We start from the raw sequence: 21,759 nt of genomic DNA on the forward strand, positions 1-21,759 counted from the left end.
TCTGAAGTATGTTTACGCTATTTTTTTCTCTGACTTTCTCTTGCTCTCTTTCTAGTGCAAATGATCTACTATAATATAGTAGATGTATATATAGATATAGTAGATGTATAGTAGATATAGACTATAGTAGATATAGTATATGTTCCAAGAGATATTTACAGAGGAAATGCATTCAATTCCCTCTGTCTCTAAACTCAAATCTGCACCCTGCTTCACACCCCCCCCAAAAAAAAAGAAAAAAGAAAAAAGAGTACAGCAGCGGATTAGATTGAAAAGATGCCCACTCAAGTACATAAATTGCAGCATCTTATGTCCCCAGATGTGACTACATAATTTACACAGTAAACACAAGTCAAGTTCCAAGGTAATCTGATTGGATCATAGAGAGGCTTAGGTTGGAAGGGACCTCAAAGATCACCCAGTTCCAACTCCCTGCTGTAGGCAGGATTGCCATCCACCAGCTCAGGCTGCCCAGGGCCCGACTCAACCTGGCCCTGAGTGCCTTCAGGAATGGGGCATCTACAGCGTCTCTGGGTAGCCTGTGCCGGTGCCTCACCATCCTTGGAATAAAGAATTTTTTCCTAATATCTAAACTAAATCTACCATCTTTTATTTTAAATCCATTCCCCCTTGATCTGTCACTATCAGGCTTCTTTTTAATTTGGCAAGGGTACGTACACATTGAAAAATTCTCTAGTCTGTGATATTTAAAACAACCCAGTTGCTTTATGAAATTGTAAAGCAATTTTACATAATACTTCAGACAAGACATTCAGAAAACTTTTCAACATCCACTGTTTCTGATTTTTTCTATTAGTTTAATTATTTAAAAGCTGATATTAATATAAATATTATACATAAATATGGTGTGCCTTCAGGAGATGAGGTTCAAGTTCTGTCCTTTACTCAAAGGTCACTCCTTTGCCAGCCTACCTTTGCAGTTAGGCATTATATTACAATATTTTACTTTTCATTTTAAAAAACACCCACTTGGTTCTCTGATGAATATCCACTGGATTAAGAGTAGTTAGGTTCTGCTTTTGGATATGCCTGTTCTTCCATATCAGGCCTTAGCAAGAACTTCTCATTGAGTTAAGCCTGGTCTTCGTTTTGTGATCTTTCAGTGACACTACAGGCCATTGCACCCAAGTGAATTAAAAGCCTCTTGGAAAGTCAATGACATTATTTTTTTTTCCCCGAAGGTAGAATTAACAGATGTGTACAGTCAATATAACGAGGTGTCTCTTGGATGACAATTACTTGATATTTTCTTGGAGGCTTTCCAACTCACCGGTAATGATGAGTATGTACGGAGAATAAAAAAGGGTCTTTCTCTCAGAGTAGGCAGATTCTGTAAACATGATTTTCAGCCTTGTGGAGAGTACTAGACTAAGACTTTAATTTACAGTCTCAAGCTGGAGTTAGTCTTTTCATATCCAGTCACCTTTGTATAATGGTGGGCATCATCCTTACTGAAGAATCCTCTGCCTCACTTAATTCTTGGCTTAGAGTGCCTCAGTTTATCTTGTTAGTGAGCAGTTTCTAATTTCAGGTGCACACAGCACAATTCCAGAATATGGCATGAGATAGTACCCTCACAAAGGTCTGTGGTTAACCTTCAGATGAGGAAATGCAGAAGCACAGTCAGAGTTTTATCACCAGCTGGTGTGCATTGTCTCTCAGCTGTTGAAGTACTGCAGGACCACAGGATGGTCTGTAATTTTTTCTAAGCACTCAGCTTCCATTTTTCCCTTTGCTGTCTCAGGGTCAGTCTTCATAATATGTAGGTGGCAAGTGAAAGGTACTCTTATGCTTGCTCCCTGTGTATATAAGAGACTGTGCTTTCTTCTTTCTGGCACTCACAAAAGAAGAGCTGTCATCTCCTGTCAAGGAAAGGTAGGAAGCAATGCTTTCCCTCAGGCCATAGCTGAGACAGGAGTCATCTATTGCTGCCAGTGTGCCTTCCGTATCTCCAGTCATCTCCAGCCTTTAAAAAAATGAAGTGTTGTTACCATTCCAACTACTTAAACTGAGTCTAGCACTAACAGTCATTAAGCCAAACAATGTTAATTTTATTTCACAAAAAAATTCCATTTTATTAATCACGAAATGTTTCTGTCTTGTAGTGATTTTCTATGACAGTACAATAGTAGTATCTTTTTTTGAGCATTTTAAAAGGAAATAACCTTCCTATACATTCTCTCCTTATCTGTAAGAAAAAAGTGGGCTTCAATACAGCACAAAATTATCTTGTATTTGTAAGCAAATGAAAGTACTTTGTGAAGGAAGGGTATTGTTGGAAAGTTTATCCCTGAGAAATAAGAGGCAGTTTTGTTTATGAAGGTGGTTGCTTCACCAGCTTCTGAAACCCAGCCTACTTTCTCTATGTGCAGTCAAGGCATTCAAAATCTTATGGACCTTCAGCTGGACTATATATTGAATGAGAGGAAACAGGACCTAAGATTTAAGCTGGGACAGTGTGTACACTATACTTGTGTACATTGCTTTGTGGTGACTGCCGTGAACAAGGTGTAACCATTTCTGATTACAGGGGCTCATATGCTACTAGCGGTGGGCCTGAGCATGGGTTATGCCCTGTCTCTTACTTCTTCCCCCATGGCAGAGAGGGCTCATGAGTCCCAGTGGACATATGCAACTGTGCTGCTGGCTGGGTAGAAGAAATGATTTAATGCTGTAACTATATTTTTGCAGGTTAAAGTACTAAGATTAGCAGTTAGAGAGCTGGACATCTAGTTCTCCTGGGTTCACATGCTGTCAGCAGCTTAGAAGATTTAAAACTAGCCTCAGGAGAAGCAAATGGCTGCTTCTCCTGTATTGTAAGTGAGAGTACATGTAAGACTGGAAAAATGATTTGTTATTTGTGGCAGCTTGTGTTGCTTGTGGTACCTGTGAATGCTTCTCCAGTTGAAGTTTTTATTCCGCATCACCACAGGAGGAACTTGATTCATTACGCTGTGGTTGTTAGTGCACTGGGTAAGGCAGGGTGTTGTAAGGACACAGCAGAGACCATCAGCAACTTCTGAACACGGGAATGAAGACACATGAAGTTAATCCATCACTGTTTTCTCAGCAAGGACACAATGACACAGGCTTATCTTCTTTTCCTTGTATGTTTGCTTTTTAATTTATCAAGGGGTATATCTCCCATAGTATGAGTGAGGAACTAAGAAATAGAGAAAGCGATTTTCCAAAAAACTAGAAGGAATTTTATGGCAGATCAGAGACTTAAAGCCAAGTTTTCTGAGTCTCTAGTGAGTTCTGCTTTTGCTTTCCATCCTCTCAGCCATGCAAACTTAGTAAAAAATAGATACAAGACACAACCACTCAGACTGGATTGTGTTTGCACCTATTCTGCTTGGAATGACTCAAGATTTGCATGTTCATATTGCATTCAGATAGCTTTCATCTCTTTTTCTTTTTCTCCATTGCCTCCTCTTTGCTCCCCTACAAACATGGCATATGTTCTTTTGTCATTGATAATGTTGATGTTTTAGACCTCTGAGCTTTATTTCAGCAAAGCCTATCTGTACTTATCTTGAATTCTTGGGTTGATTTCAGTTGCACTGTTAGGGATAACCTGTTTTTCTTCAGAGTGAGATACTAAAATATCTCATGTAGGGGGCAAGGAGAGGAGCTAAATTGCATTATGTCCACTCTTACGTCTATAACTCAAGTTGTTATAATTATTTTTCAGAATGTTTGGGTTTGATTGTTTTCTTCTTTCTAAACAGAGAAAGATGCCAGATAACTAAAATGTAAAGAAAAATATTACCCTGTTTAAATTCTCACTCACGTATATCATTGGACTTGAATGTTTTGAAAGTGAGGTGTTTTTTTTTCCAGTTTATCAGAATACCCTTTTTCATTTACCCATGAAATATGCAAATACTGTGGCTTTATGCTTCGTACCCGTTACTAATTAAAGCCCAGAACCTGTCATTTTCTTGTAACTTTTATGCAACTATTTTATTTCAATTCTCCTTTCTCTTTCACTTTAGAACTTATGTTAATGCACCATAACTGCAGTCACTTAATTGTGCTGCTTGTCATGTCATCTCTTCAACACAGGTTAAATTGCCATAAATCTGGAAAATTGTGGTTAAAGCAGGTTCTGTATCTGTATCTTGTTGTTCTCAGGTTGATTTCCATTGTACTGTCAGCAGTAGCTAACTTATGTTCAGGATCAAAAATAAGGTGGAAGATATAAACCAATCATTTTTCTGCTAGTTGTTCTGTGGTAGCAGTTTCAAGTCTTGGATGTAGGGAAAACCTCTTGTTCTGGACCTTTGATACAGAGTTTTACAGTTGCTAGTGGAAAATAGGTTTATTCTGCTGTTGCTATTGTATTTACCTGAGTAGTGATTCACAAGGTCTTCGAGGCACTGAAAGGTTTGCCGTGGAGAGATGTAATACCAGTTATTTGGAAGGCGGAAGATCCTGTAATGTTTCACCTCCCTGTGCCTCACTGACAAGGAATATAATCCTGGAGAAACAAGAGGACTAATTACAATTTCGAGTCCTAATTCTGCAGGGATAGCTGAGACCCCAACGGTAGAGTGTTTGAAAAGGTCCCACAAATAAAACTGATTGTCTGTCCTAATTTTCTTTATTTTAAGTATAACAAATAGAATAAAGTGCCCAGAATTCAGGACTTGGATTTTGATTGATTCTAAATTTCTGATGTGTTTTTCTTTTACATTTACTGATGAAGTATTTTTTGAATTGATGTAAGGGAAACAGGCCTTCGCAGAAGTTGTTTGCCTTTCCCTGAACACAAGGACCAGACTCATTTGCTGGGCTCCTGATTTTGATCACCTGGTTTAATTAGCTTCCAGCAATGCAGTAGCTAGTACCTGTTAATGTGGTCCTGGCAGGAGATTACAACTGGATTTTTCTGTTTGTTTAAAACTGTTATGTTGCATTTAGTTCATATGGACTTAACATATATCCTGAATTTCTTTGAAATTTGTGTTGGTGTTACATGAAACTAATTAACTTGTGGTATACAAGTGGTCAGAACTGATGATTTAGTGTTCCTTTCTAACTGTAGTATTATTAAATTTGGGTGTGTTTCAGTGCTTTATAAAAGTGGAAGATATCACAGTGGACAATGGGAGATGTATTCCCATTGAAAAAAAATAGTGAAATGTGAACATTATAATTCCTACATACCAACACAGTTAAAATTCTGTTGGCTTATGCTGAAAATTGATATATAAGCAACGAAAAAGTGTGATGAGAGGTGGGAAATCAAGTTAATAAATTTCTTAGGAAGATGGAATAGTTTCAAGTCAGTAGTTCTAATAATCAGTAGTTTAAAAAAACGAATGGAATAATGGTAAAGAAAATGATGACATAATTTTTGGGAAGTATATGAAAGAGCTACCTGCTTACACGGGGAACCTAATTATCCATCATCCTTTCTGCTTTGTAGATATTTTATGACTTCCTCAGCCACTTGTTTGCAGACCAGGGCAAAGCTACAGCATTTCCTCTGCTTGAAAATTCTCACTGCCTAATAAGTTTTATATCTGACCAAAGTGAATAATAATGTTTGAACAACTGTGTCTTGTTTATGCTGGTGCCTGTGGGACCTTCCAAGGCCATGGTTAACCTTGTTTTCAGCACTGTTCAGTGTAGGTGACCAGTGAAGACTGGAATGCTGCACTGGGTGCCTTTTTCTTCTCATTACATACATTTTCAGGTTTTGAGGTTATCTACATGGAGCGGGATAGGGAGAGAATGAAGGCTTGTTAAACTGTTCATGCCTGAGATCAAAGGGGAAAAAATATTCCTCACCTTTCCTAGTCTCACTCTCTCTGATCATGAAGGAGCCGACCTTGGTGTTGGGGAGCTGTAGAAGTTCCTCTGCTTTCTCTCTCCCCAGCCCTTCAAATAGCCAGCTGTGAAGGATGAAAAATCAAATTCTGAAATTTGGACACCAGTGAAACAGAGCAGCATGTGGTCGTGAAAGTACAGCATTAGCCAGGAAAGTAACTGCAAAAACAACTGCAGTTATTCTCTAAACTACGTCCAGGCATATTTTTCAGTTTATGGAGAAAATCTTGTTCTCCATTTTCACACACTGAGTTAAAATAGCTTTTGTGAGATGAAGAGAAGAACAAAGAAGTCTTGGACTTACTAGGGCAAACAAAACTTTTCAAGCTACCATGATCTGGATTCCCAAGGACATATCCATGTGGCATTTGAGATGCTTTAGTTAGTCCCTCCTTCTTTGTTTAAGCAACTTTTGTTAACACAGATTGTATTTTACTGTACAGGGAATACACCCCAAATGAAATGATTCACCTTATGCTAGGGAACAGTCCAGTCTTTTAGATTAATTGCTTTTTTGAATAAGGGAAAGCGTCATTACCAATTCTCCTAATAACCTGACACGGTATTTTTCTACAGTTAGTCAGTAATGATACAGCTGAGCTTGCTGTACTAGTGTAGGAGTCACTGGTACTTTAAAGTAATGTTATTCTTATGTGTTTGATCCTGTCTTGGGGAAACTTCAAACATGGTAATGGAAAGTGCCTGTCTGTGCCTCGCATTCTGAAAAGCATCTCTGTTTCAAGAGGGTATAGAAGATATTAAAATTTAAGCACTTGCATAAATCCCAATTAAGTTCACAGTTCATATGCTTAAGATTAAACAGGTGTTAAAACCCTTTTCTAGAAAAACCTTAAGTGTATGCTTCAGTGTTTTCTTCCTGACTGTTGTCTAGGGCAACAAGAGAGCTCTGAATATTCCTGAGCTGTTTCATTGAATGACTTATTCATCTTTCTTATTTGTTTGTGGGTTGTTTGTTTTTGTTTTTTTTTTTTTTCATGAACTAATAGGACTTCCATTTTACTCTTTGTGAAAAGTTATTTCTCAACCAGATCACTTTCTTGAGATCTTAGAATTAAAAATCAGTCCTCACAATGGAAGTATTTTAATTATCTCATGTGAAATCAAATGTTATTTGACCCTTGCAATTATTTAAAACTGTTTTTCATTTGAATATATTCTAAATTTAGATGTCAATTGATGTCAGATTTCAAGGGAACTGAGGAATTATATCAGGATATCAATAAATAAAATTTCTTTCTAGTTATTCTTGGTGTTGTTAATTATGACACTGAATAACTTTAATCAGTGTAGTAAACGTACAAAAATTAGTGTTGAGTTGTTATGGGAAATGCATTTACTTACCCATGATAAACCTTTGCTACATATTTCCCTGGAATATAATTTTCTCGTCCTGTTGTAAGTGAATGGACTCTCCACCAGCCTCCTTCACTGTGTGAAAGCAAGACAAGGGATATTTTCAGATACATTTTCAGAGCTTGTCCTCCTTTTAGAAGTGAGTTAAGATGTACAGGCTAGCCTATAACCTTCTGTGTTCTTGAATTCTCACACTCAGAAATGGACCCAAGTTTGCTTCACTTAGAGCAGTTTCTTTGAGATTAAATTTGGACACAGAAATAAGCTGCATTTTTTCCATCTCAATTGCGTAAGTAATAAAACATTTTTTCTGTAGTTAAAAGAAGAAGGGTAAATATGCAGTGGTTAAACCATGCTGTGCTCTGTCTTCCCACAGCTAGACTTCTCTTGGTATCCAAGACACTCAGCTTATGGCTGAGCATGCTGTGTCTAGAGAGCCTTGTAGTTCCTCCTGCAGCATTAGGGAAGAGAAGCTCAGCATATGGTCTCTGTCTGCAATGAAACAAGTTTTCAATCTAACAGAACTGCTTCATGGTTTGTTTTTTCTCTTTTCTTCCATGAATTACTCCAAAAGGCTCCCCCCCCAAAAAAAAAGAAAGAAAGAAAAAAGACCTTCTAGCCAAATGTGTGTGACCAGGCATATGTTTCTTCATTGATCTGACATAGATTATTGATGAAGCTTTAGCTTTTGAGTCCCTTTGGAGGGCAGTAATAAAAATTTTCACAGGGATGCTACAGTGTTTTAGAGACTGATGAAAGGAATTATGTCAATGCTGAGTTAGGATGATTTATGCTTTTTTCTCCACCTTTTCCTTTAAGGATTTGAATCTAAATAATAGTGTTTGAATACTCTTTTTGTGGCAGTTCCAAAATAATGCTTCCAAATAATTCCCAGACAGCAGATCCAATACTCAGTCTAGGTCAAGACAGCTGAGTTGCAAACACTAAGTTAAACCTCCTGGCTTATAATGACTGGCATTATGGTCCAGAAAGTATGAACTGGAGGAAAAAGAGAAGTCTGCTATTTAGAGTTGGAAGTTTCAGGGCTCTGCAAGTTTTGTTTGTGGCTGTGTTGTGAAATAGTTTAAAAGTTCAGGAACTTTTGTTTGTGTGTTTGTTTTCCCACAGAACTCTCAGAACCCATTATTGTGAGAATAAAAAAAATTGGAGACACTCAGCATATACCTCCCTACAAACTATAGCATTACTAATGCTGTAAAATCCCAGTGGTGGTTAAAAGTCCAAGAGCAGCATGTCCTCCCTGGGGCAGGAGCCACAGAAATCATATACACTGGGGTATTTCTCTGGAGGACAGCTGGTCCTACTAGCACAAACTAGGTAATGAACAGTTCCTGGATGAGTGTGGAGAGTGTAGAATGCTGTCAGTGGTCTTGATCTAATTGTGCCAACCTAGAGCAGTCATCAGTATCTGTGAGGAGTTATAGTTTCCTGGTACGATTCACAGAGCTGATTGCCAATACACTTAATTGCTTTGGTTGAAGGTTGAAAAGCAATTATTACAAGAGCAGTATGTGCTGTCTTCTAATGGTTCTCCATGGTAACTCCTTCTCACTTGTGTTCTCATCATGCCTGCCATTCTGCTTTTCTTTTCCATTGTGTTTGGCTTCTTTGAATGACTTGAGAGAATGATTATACCTAAAGGTTATGTACACAGAGCAAGAACCTGTATGCAAATAGTTCCTGTTAACATCATCCCAGTTGGGAAGAACAGGGTCCTTCATTAGGACACGGTGCTTTGCATAGAGCATTGCTTTTTGTCTGCACAAGCTGATCCAAATCAGGAAGAGTAAAGTTCTTACCAGGGCTTACTTTGGCTCTTGTTTATTGCAGGAAATGTTCTTGATGGTTGCACAACAGATAAACATGATAAAAACTTCTACAGTAGTAGCCTAGTACTTTCGGATGTTTTATGTCTAGCAGATCATATTATACAACACATGCATATACATATGACAAATGATACATACAGTTCCCACTGTTATAGGTATATGTAGTTTTGTTTGTAGTTGGGAGTGAAACTTTCAGCTGGGATTTCCAGGCTAAGGCAATCATAGGTTCATAGAGAGTGACACTGATTTATGGAAGCTCTCTATCAGAAAAAAAATTACCTTGTGGTAGTGTCTGAACCTTTTGATCTCCATGTTTAGGGAAACCACTGTGTCAACAGAACATGGCAGCAGCCATTCTGGGTCTGTATACAGCTGTGAAAGAAGTCTCTGAGAATTCATGAAGCATCTGTGATACTTCTCTTGAGTACTTCTGTCCTCTAACTATTTCATGTTTTGGCTTCTCCAGTTAAAGTTTGCCATGAATTTAGAGATCCTCAAAGGATTTCTCTGATATGAATGTCTTTTATCTCCTCTTAAATCCATCTGCTCCTCCAGTTGTGAAAATGAAGTCTCTCATTTCTATTTAAGCTGTGAAAACAGGGGCTGAATAACTCCTAGGAGGTCATAGTGTGCAGATACAAGTTGTGCAAAAAGGAATAACAGATCTATTGCTGCCCATTTTTCAGGAAGTGTACTTATACTGGTATGTGACCATATTTGCACTATATTTAAGATCAGCCTAAATTAGTGTAATTGTTTTTCTTGAGCCTGCTTCCTTGTGAGGTTTGTAAATTTTTGAGTACAAATAGCAAGGAAATCTTTGACTTTTTTTTCTTTTTTCTATCCAAAAAATGCAGACTGAATTTTAAAAATAAAGAGAAAAGCAGTTATTTTATTTCTGTTATAGTTGCCTTAAATGCAGGATGAAATTCAAAGTCCTAACCAAGAAGGAGTTGTTAGATTAAAAGGAGTGAAAGAGATGCTTGAAATTCAGAATCATTTTCCTTTTGTACCTAATTCAAACTACTTTTGCTCACTCTGTTTTCCACAAGTATGAGTGCTTTCTGAAAATCATCTTTTAAAGCAGAATTCACTTCTGACTCCTTTTTAAAATCATACTCTGAATCTATCTTCAGAAGCCATTTCAGAGGATCTAAAAAAGCCCTGACATACCTAATCTTTAAAATCTAGGGAAATTTACACTGTGGCTAAGAATCCTTCCTTGTTGATTCTAAACACAGTCCATTTTGCTGAACTGCATCCACTTGGAGTCATCTACACAAAGACTATGACAAAATGACAATTGATGACTAACATCATCAATTGTAACAAAACATTAAAAAAAAAAAAAGTATCTACTTACTCTGATAGCACACGTAGTTTTTCTCCTACATGAAATATAGGTTGGCTTATGTCTGCTGAGGGATAGTCATAGAGGACAGCAAGGAAATCACTCTCCTGACCTGTTAAAAAAGACAGAAAATGTGATAGAGTTCTGAAGAAGAGTGGAAGAAATATGTATGTTCTGTTTTATAGAAAGTCATAAAAAGCCTATAGCTTTGGAGAAGAATGTGAAGATACTAGAAATGAAAAAAAGGCCACTTAGTTAATTATAACTAGCTAATTTTAGGCCACTTCTAGTAATTATCATTTTTAAGGGACATGCTCAGTTTTGAAACTATCAAAATGAGTATTTATAATATTATGAGGTAACCTAGATTTGATGAATGCCTTTGTCTCTAAGTGCCTCCAGCTACAACTCTGAGCCATATTTTCCTTCAAGGAGATGAAGATGTGTGTTGAATTGTTCCAGTGTTTAGCACCACTGGTACATTTTGAAATCATGAAATTAGTTCAGGTAAAGGGCAGTGTGAGTGTAGCTATAATTGCCCATTTCCCATCACCTTTGTGAGTCATTTTAATGAACAGCCAGATGCTCTCGTTCTCTTTCTTATGTTGAATCTGTCCTAGGGGTGGCACATGATGCTCCTTATTTTACATAAACGAAGAGAGACAAAATGCATGTTTATAATTAAATCACTATGTAACTGCAACCCAGAACTGAGGTCAGAAAAGAGATGAGAAGGCTTTTACATCAGTCAGGATGAGTCTGGGTCTTGCAGCACTGTAAGGACATGTGTTGAGCCCTTGGATTCCTGAGGGGGATGGAGCCTTGCACACTGAGCAAAACTGACTACCAAGCATTGAAAAGCTTCTCATCCAGCAGGAACACCCAGCAAACACTGACAGGTGGGAGATTTGCAAATGAACGATGGTGGGTTTTATGAGCATTGTGGTGGTGGTTTGATAGATGATCTTAGTTTAACACTTCTAATTGTCTTTACAGCAGTGATAGTAAAAAACATGTGATAAGAAAAATGTTCCATATCCATCATTTAAAAGAAACAGAAAGTAACATTTTCTCAGTTAATTTTGAGTAGCTCGATGATACAGAGGCGAGCATTACGCAATGTGGAAAGTCCTATCACATTCATATTCCAAGTGGTTGTAAGTTTGTTTAGTTTTCTTATCTGTTGCCGAATGAAATAGTCCTATGATACAAACAGTAAGCATTCTTACAGATATATATAGGTGTCTAGAGTCTAGAGTAGACACAAATTAATTTGTCAGTACATGTTGTGTTATTCTTACATGGTTTTCTTAGTTGATAAGTGTCCCTGAATTGAAAAGACCTAGTCCAGCACTTTTGTATCACCCAATTGCCATGATTAGTGAACTGTATCCTATGTAATTCACTGAGCTATACATTTTGTGCCAAACATGCCTTGCATCACTTTCCTGTTATGCACTAAAAGTGAAGAAATATCTTCTCTATGAAACTGCATTTAGCGATGCTTTTTTAAAACCTTATTTCTAAGTGTTCTTTCTCCATGCTGAAAGAGTAGAAAGTCCTTTTCTGCCCTCTTTTCTATTGTATGTGGTGGTCTCCATTTTGTTATGCACTGCAGAGAACATGATTTTTTCTCTGCTCTAGAAAGATCTGCATTATTTTGATTATGCTTTCATCTTTATATCTGTTTTAGTTTCATTTTTGCTTGTGAATTTGGAGGTCTGAAAAGGAAGGAATTAATCATGGTGTCGGCTGCTGCATCCATGCAACCACTTAAAATGTGTGTACTTATATTATGCAAAACCTTTCAAGTTTCCCACTCCACTAACAAGCCCTCATTTTAATTTGCATTTAAATCAAACCTCACTGGGTTTTTTGGTTATATGAAATACCCCACCGCACTCTACAGTGTTTCACAAAACCCATATGAGCTCTTTTCAAAGACAAAAGCCATGAAACGGGGTTGAAGAGATTACCCTGTTTCTCCACACCCAAATTTCAGCTATATTGACTGAGTTTCCCTCTAACACAACCTCTCCTTCACAGTTTAAGTGTGTAGGTGACAAGTGAAATGGAACAACTCAAAAACTAGAGTGGAAAGATCAAAGTGCTGAATCCTTTCCATTCAGTAAGGTGTAGTGGGTATTATTTGTTTTGTTTGTTTGTTTTGCTGTTGTTGTGTTTTTTTTTTTTTGTTTGTTTGTTTGTTTTTTAAGGAGAGAAAGATGGGTATGAAATACAAGCTAGTTTTAGATGCTTGCATGGCTAGATGTCTTTAAATGTGTGAGACTGAATCCTGCATGGCCCAAAGTACTCATTCAGAGGCCAGCTGTGAATGCGCTACCAAATTGTTCAAGAGAGGAGGGAGAGCACAGGCTGTGCATCCAAATCCTAATTCCTGCATGGTCCCATGGTTTAATGTCTGACAAGAATACTGTGATTTATGGCATATCAAATCCCAGAGGTGTTAAAGGAGAGCAGTGGTGTGGCAGGGCGATGCGCTGTTCTTCTGCCACGAGGTGTGGCTGCAGAACCAACATTGACGTGTACTCAAATTAGATCTAAACCTGCCAGCTTCTTGGCCTGAGGGAAAACTTCTCTTTAATAACATGATTTAAAGTTTGATCTGCTCAGGAAACTAAACAGAAACATACTCACTGGATTACCACAATATCTACTTTTAGTTCTGTGTTCCATTTAAAAAAAAATGTTGTTTCCATTGGGTTTGAATGACAGTGCTGATGCTTGTGTGCCTGACTTTAACTAGCAACTTTTAAGCCATTACAAAAGTTACTGGCCTGATCAAAATTGAGAGAGATCAAAAGACCTATGCAGGCATTTGAAATGTGCATTTTTGTTTTGATAGTTTGGTTTTTATGGTGGCAGTTGCTGGGAAGATCAGCATAGGCACTCTTCATAAATAAATAAATAAATGGATGGTTCGTATTATGTGCCCCTGGTTTGCCACTAAGTGTTTGGTCTATGCTTTATCAGGACCTAGGGCTATACTGCTTCTTGGCAATGCTAAAAGCAGGCTGTATTTCATTTGAACCATCAGGAAACCAGCTTGGTTCTCCATCGTTACAAAGCCAAGCAGTACAAGTGGACAATCCTTGTTGGAGAGCCCCAGTATTTTGATTAACACCCTCCTCCCACCCCTTAAAAACAACAATAATGCTTTTTTTCTCTTCTGCATCTCTGGGGAACAATTTACTGCTGCACTTGTTTGGCACAGTGCAGCATGATGAGAGCTAGGGCTGTGCATAGTCTCTACCCACTCATTTGCAGTTTGAGAGTGGGAGGTCAATGGAGATCTCCCGCTTTCTATCTCAGACACACAATGTCTATCAGCCTATGGAGGGTTTTGCAATTTGAATTCAATTTTTTCATTTGTGCATGCTTGGAGTAGGTGCATTAGATTCGCCTTTTTCAAGCTTGACCTGTGAAACATCTGTTTTCATATACCCTTAGTTGGTAAACTTAGTGACATGGAAAGATGGCCATGTGCTACTTTTAATACAATTGTGCAAGATTAAATTTCAGGTTCAGTTTTGATGTAATAGCATTATGATTTTTAACCTTTAAAAAGATCAGAACTAAAGCTCAAGAGAAAAATTGTGTGAAACATCACATGGAAGTTTGTCAAAATGCGATATTTCTCTTTTCCAATGCATCAGTTCTATCTGAATTGGAACGAACATCTTTCAGGAGAACCAGAGTATAAAAGTATTAAAGTACTATATCTTTTTAATTAAAGTAATTCTGGGAACTTCGGGCTAGGACATACCTAAAAATAAACACTGTCTACAGATGCCTTCCTCATCCCACAGGAAAACTTCACACTTGCCTGATTTTTCTATCAGACAGATTAAGGAATAGATGCATGAATGAAGGTATCAAATATTTTGAACACCTTTTTGCTCTTGAAAGAAATTAAATGAGTCCTTACCCGTCTGGCTTGCCCCATTTGTTTCTTCTCCTCCTTCTGCGGAGGCTCTTGGTGTTTTCATAGTGTTTCCCATTGCGCTCTCTAATTCCGTAAAGGCAATTCAGAACTAAATCAAAGGAAACATTGCATTTAAACTGCAGAATAACACCTGCTGTGCCAACACATGAAAAATAACCCAGTTTTGATGTCTCCGATGTTACACGGCTTTACTTTTGAGAATGAGTCTCAAATTCATGTGAGAGTTTTACATATTTGCTAAGCTCTCACCACTCTGATGCTTTTATCAGGGGAATAGCAGAAAACCACAGCTAGGGAAGTTGCTCAGAAGAACATAATGTAGTAAAAGTTTCCATTACCAGTACCTCAGCACAATAGGAAGTCACTGCAAAGCCATGCCTGTACAGTCATTTATGTATAAAAATGTTCTTTGCAGCACTTGGAGTTCTCAAGCTACAAAGAAGTTAGTTAATTAGATTGTCGTATCTGTTTTCAGCTCTGTGTACTGTGTTGTTTTATTGCCGAACACCAAGAGTGTTGCTCGGTGGTTTTCTTCTGATGCAGTTGTGATCTCAGCAAATGGGCACAATGCTTTTTTCCTCTTTTTTTTTCCTTATTTTTTTCCCCTTTTTTTTTTCCTTCTCTTTTTTTTCTTAAAAGTAACACACTGCCCCCAAACATTTGATCTTAGAGCACTCCTCTTGCAGTTGCGCAAATTCTTCAAAATTTTATCCATTGGGTGAATGTATGAGAAATGCTTTGTCAGACAGTACTGGAACTAAAATAACCACAGGGAGAATCCATTCGCAGGTACCCATTCTGATTCTCCATAACAGTGAGCAGACAGACTTACCCTTTGGATTGGAAGTTTTCATTTGCTATCGTACATTTCCAGAGCAGAGTGAGCTGTATTTGTTCAAAATTGTACATTAAAATAACTAAGCACTATTAGCTAATAACCAATGATTTAAAAAAAATACTTTTGTAATTTTCTCCATGAAAAATATGATCCTGCAGCACCCGGTGCATTTATCCTAAAGTGAGGTGCAATCTGTATCTTTCAGTTTTCTCTATTACAGATATTTTGAAATTGATTACTGCCCTTGGGATGCTTTTCTTATGACAGGCAAGTGCCTGACAGTGATAGCTGGAGCGGTGTCTAGCTTGAGAAGCAGTACTGCTGAAGGCAGTGAGTGATATGTTATTATTAACTGTCTTGGAATTTGAAGATATTCCTTAATACAATGCACATTTGACATCTTAGAGAAAATTAGACACCCTTGAGAATAAAGTACTATTTAAAGGAAAACACTTTGCCTCTAATCAAGGAAAAGCAGATCAGTGCTGAAACAGAATGGTAGTGTGCAGTCTGACTCCATCTGCTTTTCAAACTTGTTAGCTCTGTTCCCAAAGGCTTTTGGTAGATGCCTCTATTTCACCGACCAAGTGGCACATTGTCCTTTTTGCTGTCTGCATTTAGGATCTAGCTTGTGACACATCTGCAGGATGCAGCTGCACCAGTGTTCTTCTGACAAGTGACTCAAATCTGCTTCACAAGAACTTCTTCCATTGCCTGATATAAGGAATCTACAGGCTGAATAGTAACGATAAAAAAAGTAACCTTAAATTTAAATATGCTATATTGATACTTATATTTGAACAAAAAGTCATTCTTGATAGAATGTTCTAGATTATTCTCCATTAAAATACACCTGAGTTTCTGTAACTAAACCCAGAATTCATTTTCCCAGGCACTTTCAACTTGCAAAATTATAATTTTCCAAATTAACTTTGAATGTTTTTTCTTCAAGACCTAAGTTTAATTACTTCAGTATTTTTTCTCATTTATATACCATCAAGAATAACAGGTATAGGCAAAGTAATAGGGCAGACAATGCTTTGGTACAGATATTATAGACTTTCCTGATGCATTTTCAAATCAGCCAGCAAAATTTCCTAGACACGATAATAGAGAGCTCTACAGGGCTGAAAAGATCATCCAGAAAGGTGGGATAAATACCCGGACAGAATCTTCAGTGTGATGCGGTAATCATATTTGTCTAGTACTTAAAAAGGCAGTTCATCTCTAGCTAAGCTGATGCCGAGCCGCACTTACCAGAAGCTTGTGCAATTCTGGATAGGTGCCAAACGTGGCAACATGGTTGTGCCCATTTAGAATTTTAACATATGCAACCATCAGTTAGATGAGAATAGCATTCGAATTTTGTGTCACAAAGAAACACACAAATGTGATACAGTCCTACCTCTGTGTGCCCCTTTGTTCTGGATTTTCCGGTATTTGAGGGCCAGAAAAGCAAGTCATCCTACTAGTGAGCAGACTTGTGGCACGCTGCTTTCAAGACCATTTCTCACACTCTTAAGATTCATTGATAGACTGGACCCCATTGTCAGGGGTGCCTGAGTCACTTGGAAAAGTAGTGTGGAGCATGTGAATATTATGGAAAAACTTCTGCAAGTTTTACCCTGCACTTGCAAACTTTCTAAAAACACGGCACTTTTAGAATTGTAGAATCACCAAAGTTGGAAAGGACCTCCAAGATGATCCAGTCCAACTGTCCGCCTACAACTAATATTTCCCCATTAAACCATGTCCCTTAGTACAATATCTAAACGTTTCTTGAACACCTCCAGGGACAATGACTCAACCACCACCCTGGGCAGCCCATTCCAGCTTCTGACTGCTCTTTTGGCAATGAAATTTTCCCTAATATCCAATCTGAGCCTTACCTGGTGCAGATAAAGGGCCATTCCATCTTGTCTTATCAATGGCTGTGTGGGAGAAGAGACCTTTTGAGCAAGGCACCTTTGTTTTCCTAGATGGTGTATAGGAGTCAAAACTCTAAGCACTGTTTTAAAAACACCTGATATGTTCTTGAAGGCTTGCTGATACACAGCTGGGAATAGAACTGCTGTCTAGTCCAGAAGGATCGAGTATGCGTAACACCATGAGCCTGCTTTGTTGTATCTCTGTAGACCACATGGAAAACTAGCTTGGCTCACTTCTACCGTACAAGATGCCACTTTATATGACCTTGTTTCTGTCAACAGGATGGAGGAGCATACAGCTTAGTGCTGTTCATTTAGAAGAATCTGACTTACGGAAAATAAAAGTGTTACGAAGTACTTTCAGTAACAGTGAAGCGCAGTGGCATTTTGGACTTTGATGTCACTAGCATGACAGTTTGCTCTGCTTCATTACATTTTCCAGGCTAAGTTTCACTGTCGCTAATTACTACTGGTGGCAGCATAAAATCTCAAAGATGGCAGAGACATCAAGATATGCTCTAAATTCAAAGCAGAAGTGTTCAATTAAAAAAAAAAAAAATGAATGGAAAGGTTGGGCTTCTGCGATTGATTTGCTAATCCAAAGTGGTTAAATGGAAAATGACATTTCAGGCCTGGGTTTCCCACCAAGGATACTTGTCATTGTGTATTTGGGCAGAGTGAAGGTGTTTGCTGTTCCATTAAAGGTGGTGGAGTGAATGTCCCAGGCCATAGCTCAACTCTCAGACATTATAAAATAGGATAGAAATGGAAGAAATGGGAATTTGGACAGGGAGAAGGTTGTTTCTACTTGCATGCTGGTAGTGACACATCACTGTTTTCAGGGTTGCAGCGTATTAATTTGTGTTCTAAGTATTTCTAAAGCAAAACTGCACAGAACTCTTAAGTACATGGTAGGTCTTTATGATTTAAGTAGTGTGTGCTTGTACTGAATATTAACAACTTAACCTAAATTCATTGTATCACGTTATGATAAATTGTATGATGGTTTCCTCAAATTTTGAGGTTCTCTGCAAAAATAGACTTAACACGAAACTGTAGAGCATCTTGCAGCTGAACTCATTCATCATTTAAGTAAACAATGGAACAAGTTTTATAAATGACATTCTTTTGAAATAGAGAATCTGTTCCAGGGCTTGTCAAGTTTGGTATACAAGTAGAGGCTGCATCCTTCAGTTGTACAAGCAGATAATTGTGCCAGACCCACACAAAATTGCCCACAGACAGCTGTTTGGGAAGAACTGAGGTGAGGTGATTGGTTCCAAACTTACCTTGTTGTAGCACTCACAAATCCTGCACTGAGAAGTGCAGCTGTTGGGAGGCAAATCAAGCCCACCTCTACTCCAGGTGGAGGGTTGGCTCTGCCTGTTCTCTGGCCACTTCCTCTGGCTTGTATGAAAACCTTATTTTAACCATTAAGACTACATTTTCAGTCTCCCCAGCTTTTGGCCCTTTCAACTTGTGCACCTATTGCTTAGTGAAAGCAGGTTGCTGCAGCCACGGCAGTTTGCAAACCCACTACTAGTGCAACCTAATGGGCTTTACTGCTTTATTTTTGTAACCAAATGGAATGCAAAGAAACATCAGCCAGTTCTGTTTTATGTCCTATTTGTTAAGGGCAGAGCTCTTGGCAAATGTGAAACCATTCAAGGCTGAAATCGTACTGACCTAAATCATGCGTCCCAAAAACCTGCTCTACAATTTGCACCTTCCGTTCCTGCAAGCAGCACATGTAGTAATAATTTCCTCTCACATAATCTGTTCTCTGAGAAAATGTGGCTTGGTAGCACTTAAATGACAGAGCATGGAGGAAAATTCCATTGCTTCGTAAGGATTTTTTCAAAGTTATATTTAAAATGATCAAAGATTAGGAAACGTAAATAAACAGAAATAATAAGAGAAGTAAAAAAACAAAATGTAAGGGCTCAAGAAAAGCTGTTCCGTGGGTAATACTGCAGACAAGTAAAATGAGGAAATATATAATTTTTGATATGTTATGCCTTATTTTATTTTTGTTACCTGATTTTGACATTTGTACCTTCAAGGTCTTAGAATGCAATTCTCAATAATGTCCACACGTAAAATCTGAATTTCATTTAGTTTGAAAATGAAGATAACAGTAACCTGTTGGAGTTTTGTTTGTTTATTTTCAGAGGGAAAAAAAAAAAAAAAGCTTTAATTTAACAAATTGAATTTTCTGTGTGAATTTCCCTTAATTCACCATTAATCAAAATTAGCATCCTTTCAATTTTTAGACACTTGTATCTTTGTCGTAAGAAAGATCAAGGTAATATCATAACCAAGGTAATTCATATGCAAAAATCTAAGTACTCTGAAACAACACAGTAATACCACATCATGGAAACTTCTAACCCTTTGAGGAAAAAGCCCACTAGTCTGTCCATGACATTTCTCATATTTTGTGTTTCAGTTAGCTATGTTTTGCTGCAGCATGAGGTCCTATGCATCTCTATTAATGCCAGCTTTCAGTAGAAACAGAATTGTAGAAATGAAAAATCATTAAGGTTGGAAAAGACCTCTAAGATCATCTAGTCCACCTACCAAACACTTCTTGTCCCTTCCATGTTTACTACTAATCCTTATGAAAAGTAGTAAGGCAGGCTTTTCTACTTCTACCTTAGGTGGTACTTGAAATCCATGGTCTGAATGCTGTAATTACTAAAAAAATAAAGTTCCACGTTGTATAGAGAACAACAAAAAAAAAAAGGCAGACTAAATCCTGTCTGCAGATAACCTAAAATGCATCAGATTAATTTTTACCTTCAAATGCTAGGCATGATACTCCAGGTTGCAGTATTTCTCAAACAAGTCGTAGTCACAACACTGCTCTCATGCTGCCAGCAAGGGTGAGCTGATCAAGCCAAGGAGCAGCCAGGCGAATGAGTGTGTTGTGAAGTTCACGCTGTCGTGTAGAGCAGCATTTGCCAAACAGGCCACATACTTCCTCTCTGAGAAACAAGGAAGGCACAAAGTGTTTGCAACAGATGAGGTTTCTGATGCAAGTCACTACCTAAGAAACTTTTATCTATGGGTTGAGAGAAATAGGGAGGTTTTCAACACATTGCATCAGAGCTGGTTGAGAACACATTAAACAAAATAGCAAAATAACCTTTTTTAAATTAATTGCACAGAAATATTTTTTTTCCCTTTTTCTTTTCCAAAATATATTTGTTCAGTAAAGTTCAGTCCCCAATTGCTCTTTTTCCTATGTTGGCTTTTTTTTTTTTTTTTTTTTTGGACAGACTGGTAAAGGCACTAAAGTTTGTCTCTCACTCTTATTGAGCCTGAATTGAGCCTGAATGGGAATTCAAGGTTTGCTCTGCTCTTTACTCTGATCTTGAAGTGCCTCTGTCTGCGAATACGTGAAACTCAGCATTGGACACACACTAAAAGCCTGTATGTGAAGCACACTTTCACATCAGTGTTATGTAAAGCCGGACCTTTTTCATCTCAGTGACTTAGATGGGGGAACCAGGATCCTTACCTGTTCATTGATCTATCTAAAGCCACTCAGGCACATAGTACTGCAGGAATGGATGAAAAAGTCAGAGCGACAATATTGCTTTTATGGTCTAGATATGTTTTCAAAAACTCATAGAAGTTATTTTCTGTGGTAAATTAGAACAAACACAAACCCAAGAAACCCAACATACACACCCAAGATGAGTTCTTGCTTCACAGAAGAAGCTCTGAGTAGATGCATATTGTAATGCTCATCTGTTTGATGATGAAAACTAAAAATGGACAAGTAAGGGAACTGTTGTGTAAGGAGTTACTGGAACGAGGAGACAGTGATTAAATTCTCAGGTCTGTGCCAGAATTAGAGGTTTGGCAATTACAGGAGAATGTCTGTTCTTTTTGATTGGCTGTGCTAGCAGTCCTCACCTTGGACAGGAAAGTGTTAGAGAACTTGATAAACAATTCAATTACAGAATTATAGAATATTGAATGTTGGAAAAGACCACAGAGATCATAGAAACATGGCATGCACTTTCCCCAGTAGCACTCCCCAAATGGATATATAATATCTCTGGAATTACCAATAGAGCAGAGTTTGGGCAATGTCTGTGCTGGAGATGAGAAAAGGCTGGGCAGAACTCTGCCTTTTCCTAATGCTTCTCACCTACACATGCCTTAGGCTGGCTCTGATTGTCTTTGTGCTTTTACAAGAGATGAACTTACATCTCAAGCTGCATTGACAAGTGTTGGTCTCAGAAGAAAAGAGCAGAAAAAAAGAGTGGAAACTGGATTTGCTTGATAGAACATGCTCCATTGGAAACACTGGAAATCACATCCATGGTTTGTATCATGCTCATACAAGAACAGAGGAGTTTATAGTGAAGGGAGATAAAAAAAATTTATCCATTTCCACATTTCTTTCTGTTTCTGGTAGCTTTTTACCCTTGTGTGATATTGGGAGCCACTTTATCTTTAAAGTGCATTCAGCTGCCTTATTTTAAATTGTACTGATGAAATAATATTTATAACTAAATGGAATAAATTTTTGAGCTTAGTGGGGCATTACATGTTATCTCAGAAGTACTTATATCCTG

General features: G+C 37.9%; 2 protein-coding genes across 4 annotated transcripts in view; one reads left to right on the forward strand and one right to left on the reverse strand.

Annotated features, from left to right (window-relative positions):
- Positions 1-21,759, forward strand: part of TG (thyroglobulin) — a 162,251-nt gene that overhangs the window by 82,810 nt on the left and 57,682 nt on the right. The window lies entirely within an intron of this gene.
- On the reverse strand, positions 599-20,100 carry SLA (Src like adaptor). Its single transcript, XM_042868998.1, has 8 exons — positions 19,967-20,100; positions 14,384-14,489; positions 10,447-10,546; positions 7,222-7,308; positions 5,821-5,924; positions 4,373-4,504; positions 2,908-3,040; positions 599-1,987 (listed from the first exon to the last, which is right to left on the reverse strand). The coding sequence occupies exons 2-8, from the start codon at positions 14,454-14,456 to the stop codon at positions 1,768-1,770; spliced, it is 849 nt and encodes a 282-aa protein (XP_042724932.1). The 5' UTR covers positions 14,457-14,489; positions 19,967-20,100; the 3' UTR covers positions 599-1,767.

Source organism: Lagopus leucura, unplaced genomic scaffold, assembly GCF_019238085.1.
Source record: "Lagopus leucura isolate 7727_CA_CO unplaced genomic scaffold, USGS_WTPT01 Super-Scaffold_100002, whole genome shotgun sequence".
NCBI classification, from domain to species: domain Eukaryota; kingdom Metazoa; phylum Chordata; class Aves; order Galliformes; family Phasianidae; genus Lagopus; species Lagopus leucura.

Bases quoted from the DNA above. Each gene is read 5' to 3' on its own strand.
- SLA (XM_042868998.1), bottom strand. From the start codon at position 14,456: ATGGGAAACACTATGAAAACACCAAGAGCCTCCGCAGAAGGAGGAGAA. The intron at 10,547-14,383 runs GTAAGGACTCAT...CTTTTTTAACAG, and splicing joins AAATGGGGCAAGCCAGACGG to GTCAGGAGAGTGATTTCCTT. The intron at 4,505-5,820 runs GTGAGGAATATT...TTGTTTCTCCAG, and splicing joins AGAGAGTGAGACTAGGAAAG to GATTATATTCCTTGTCAGTG.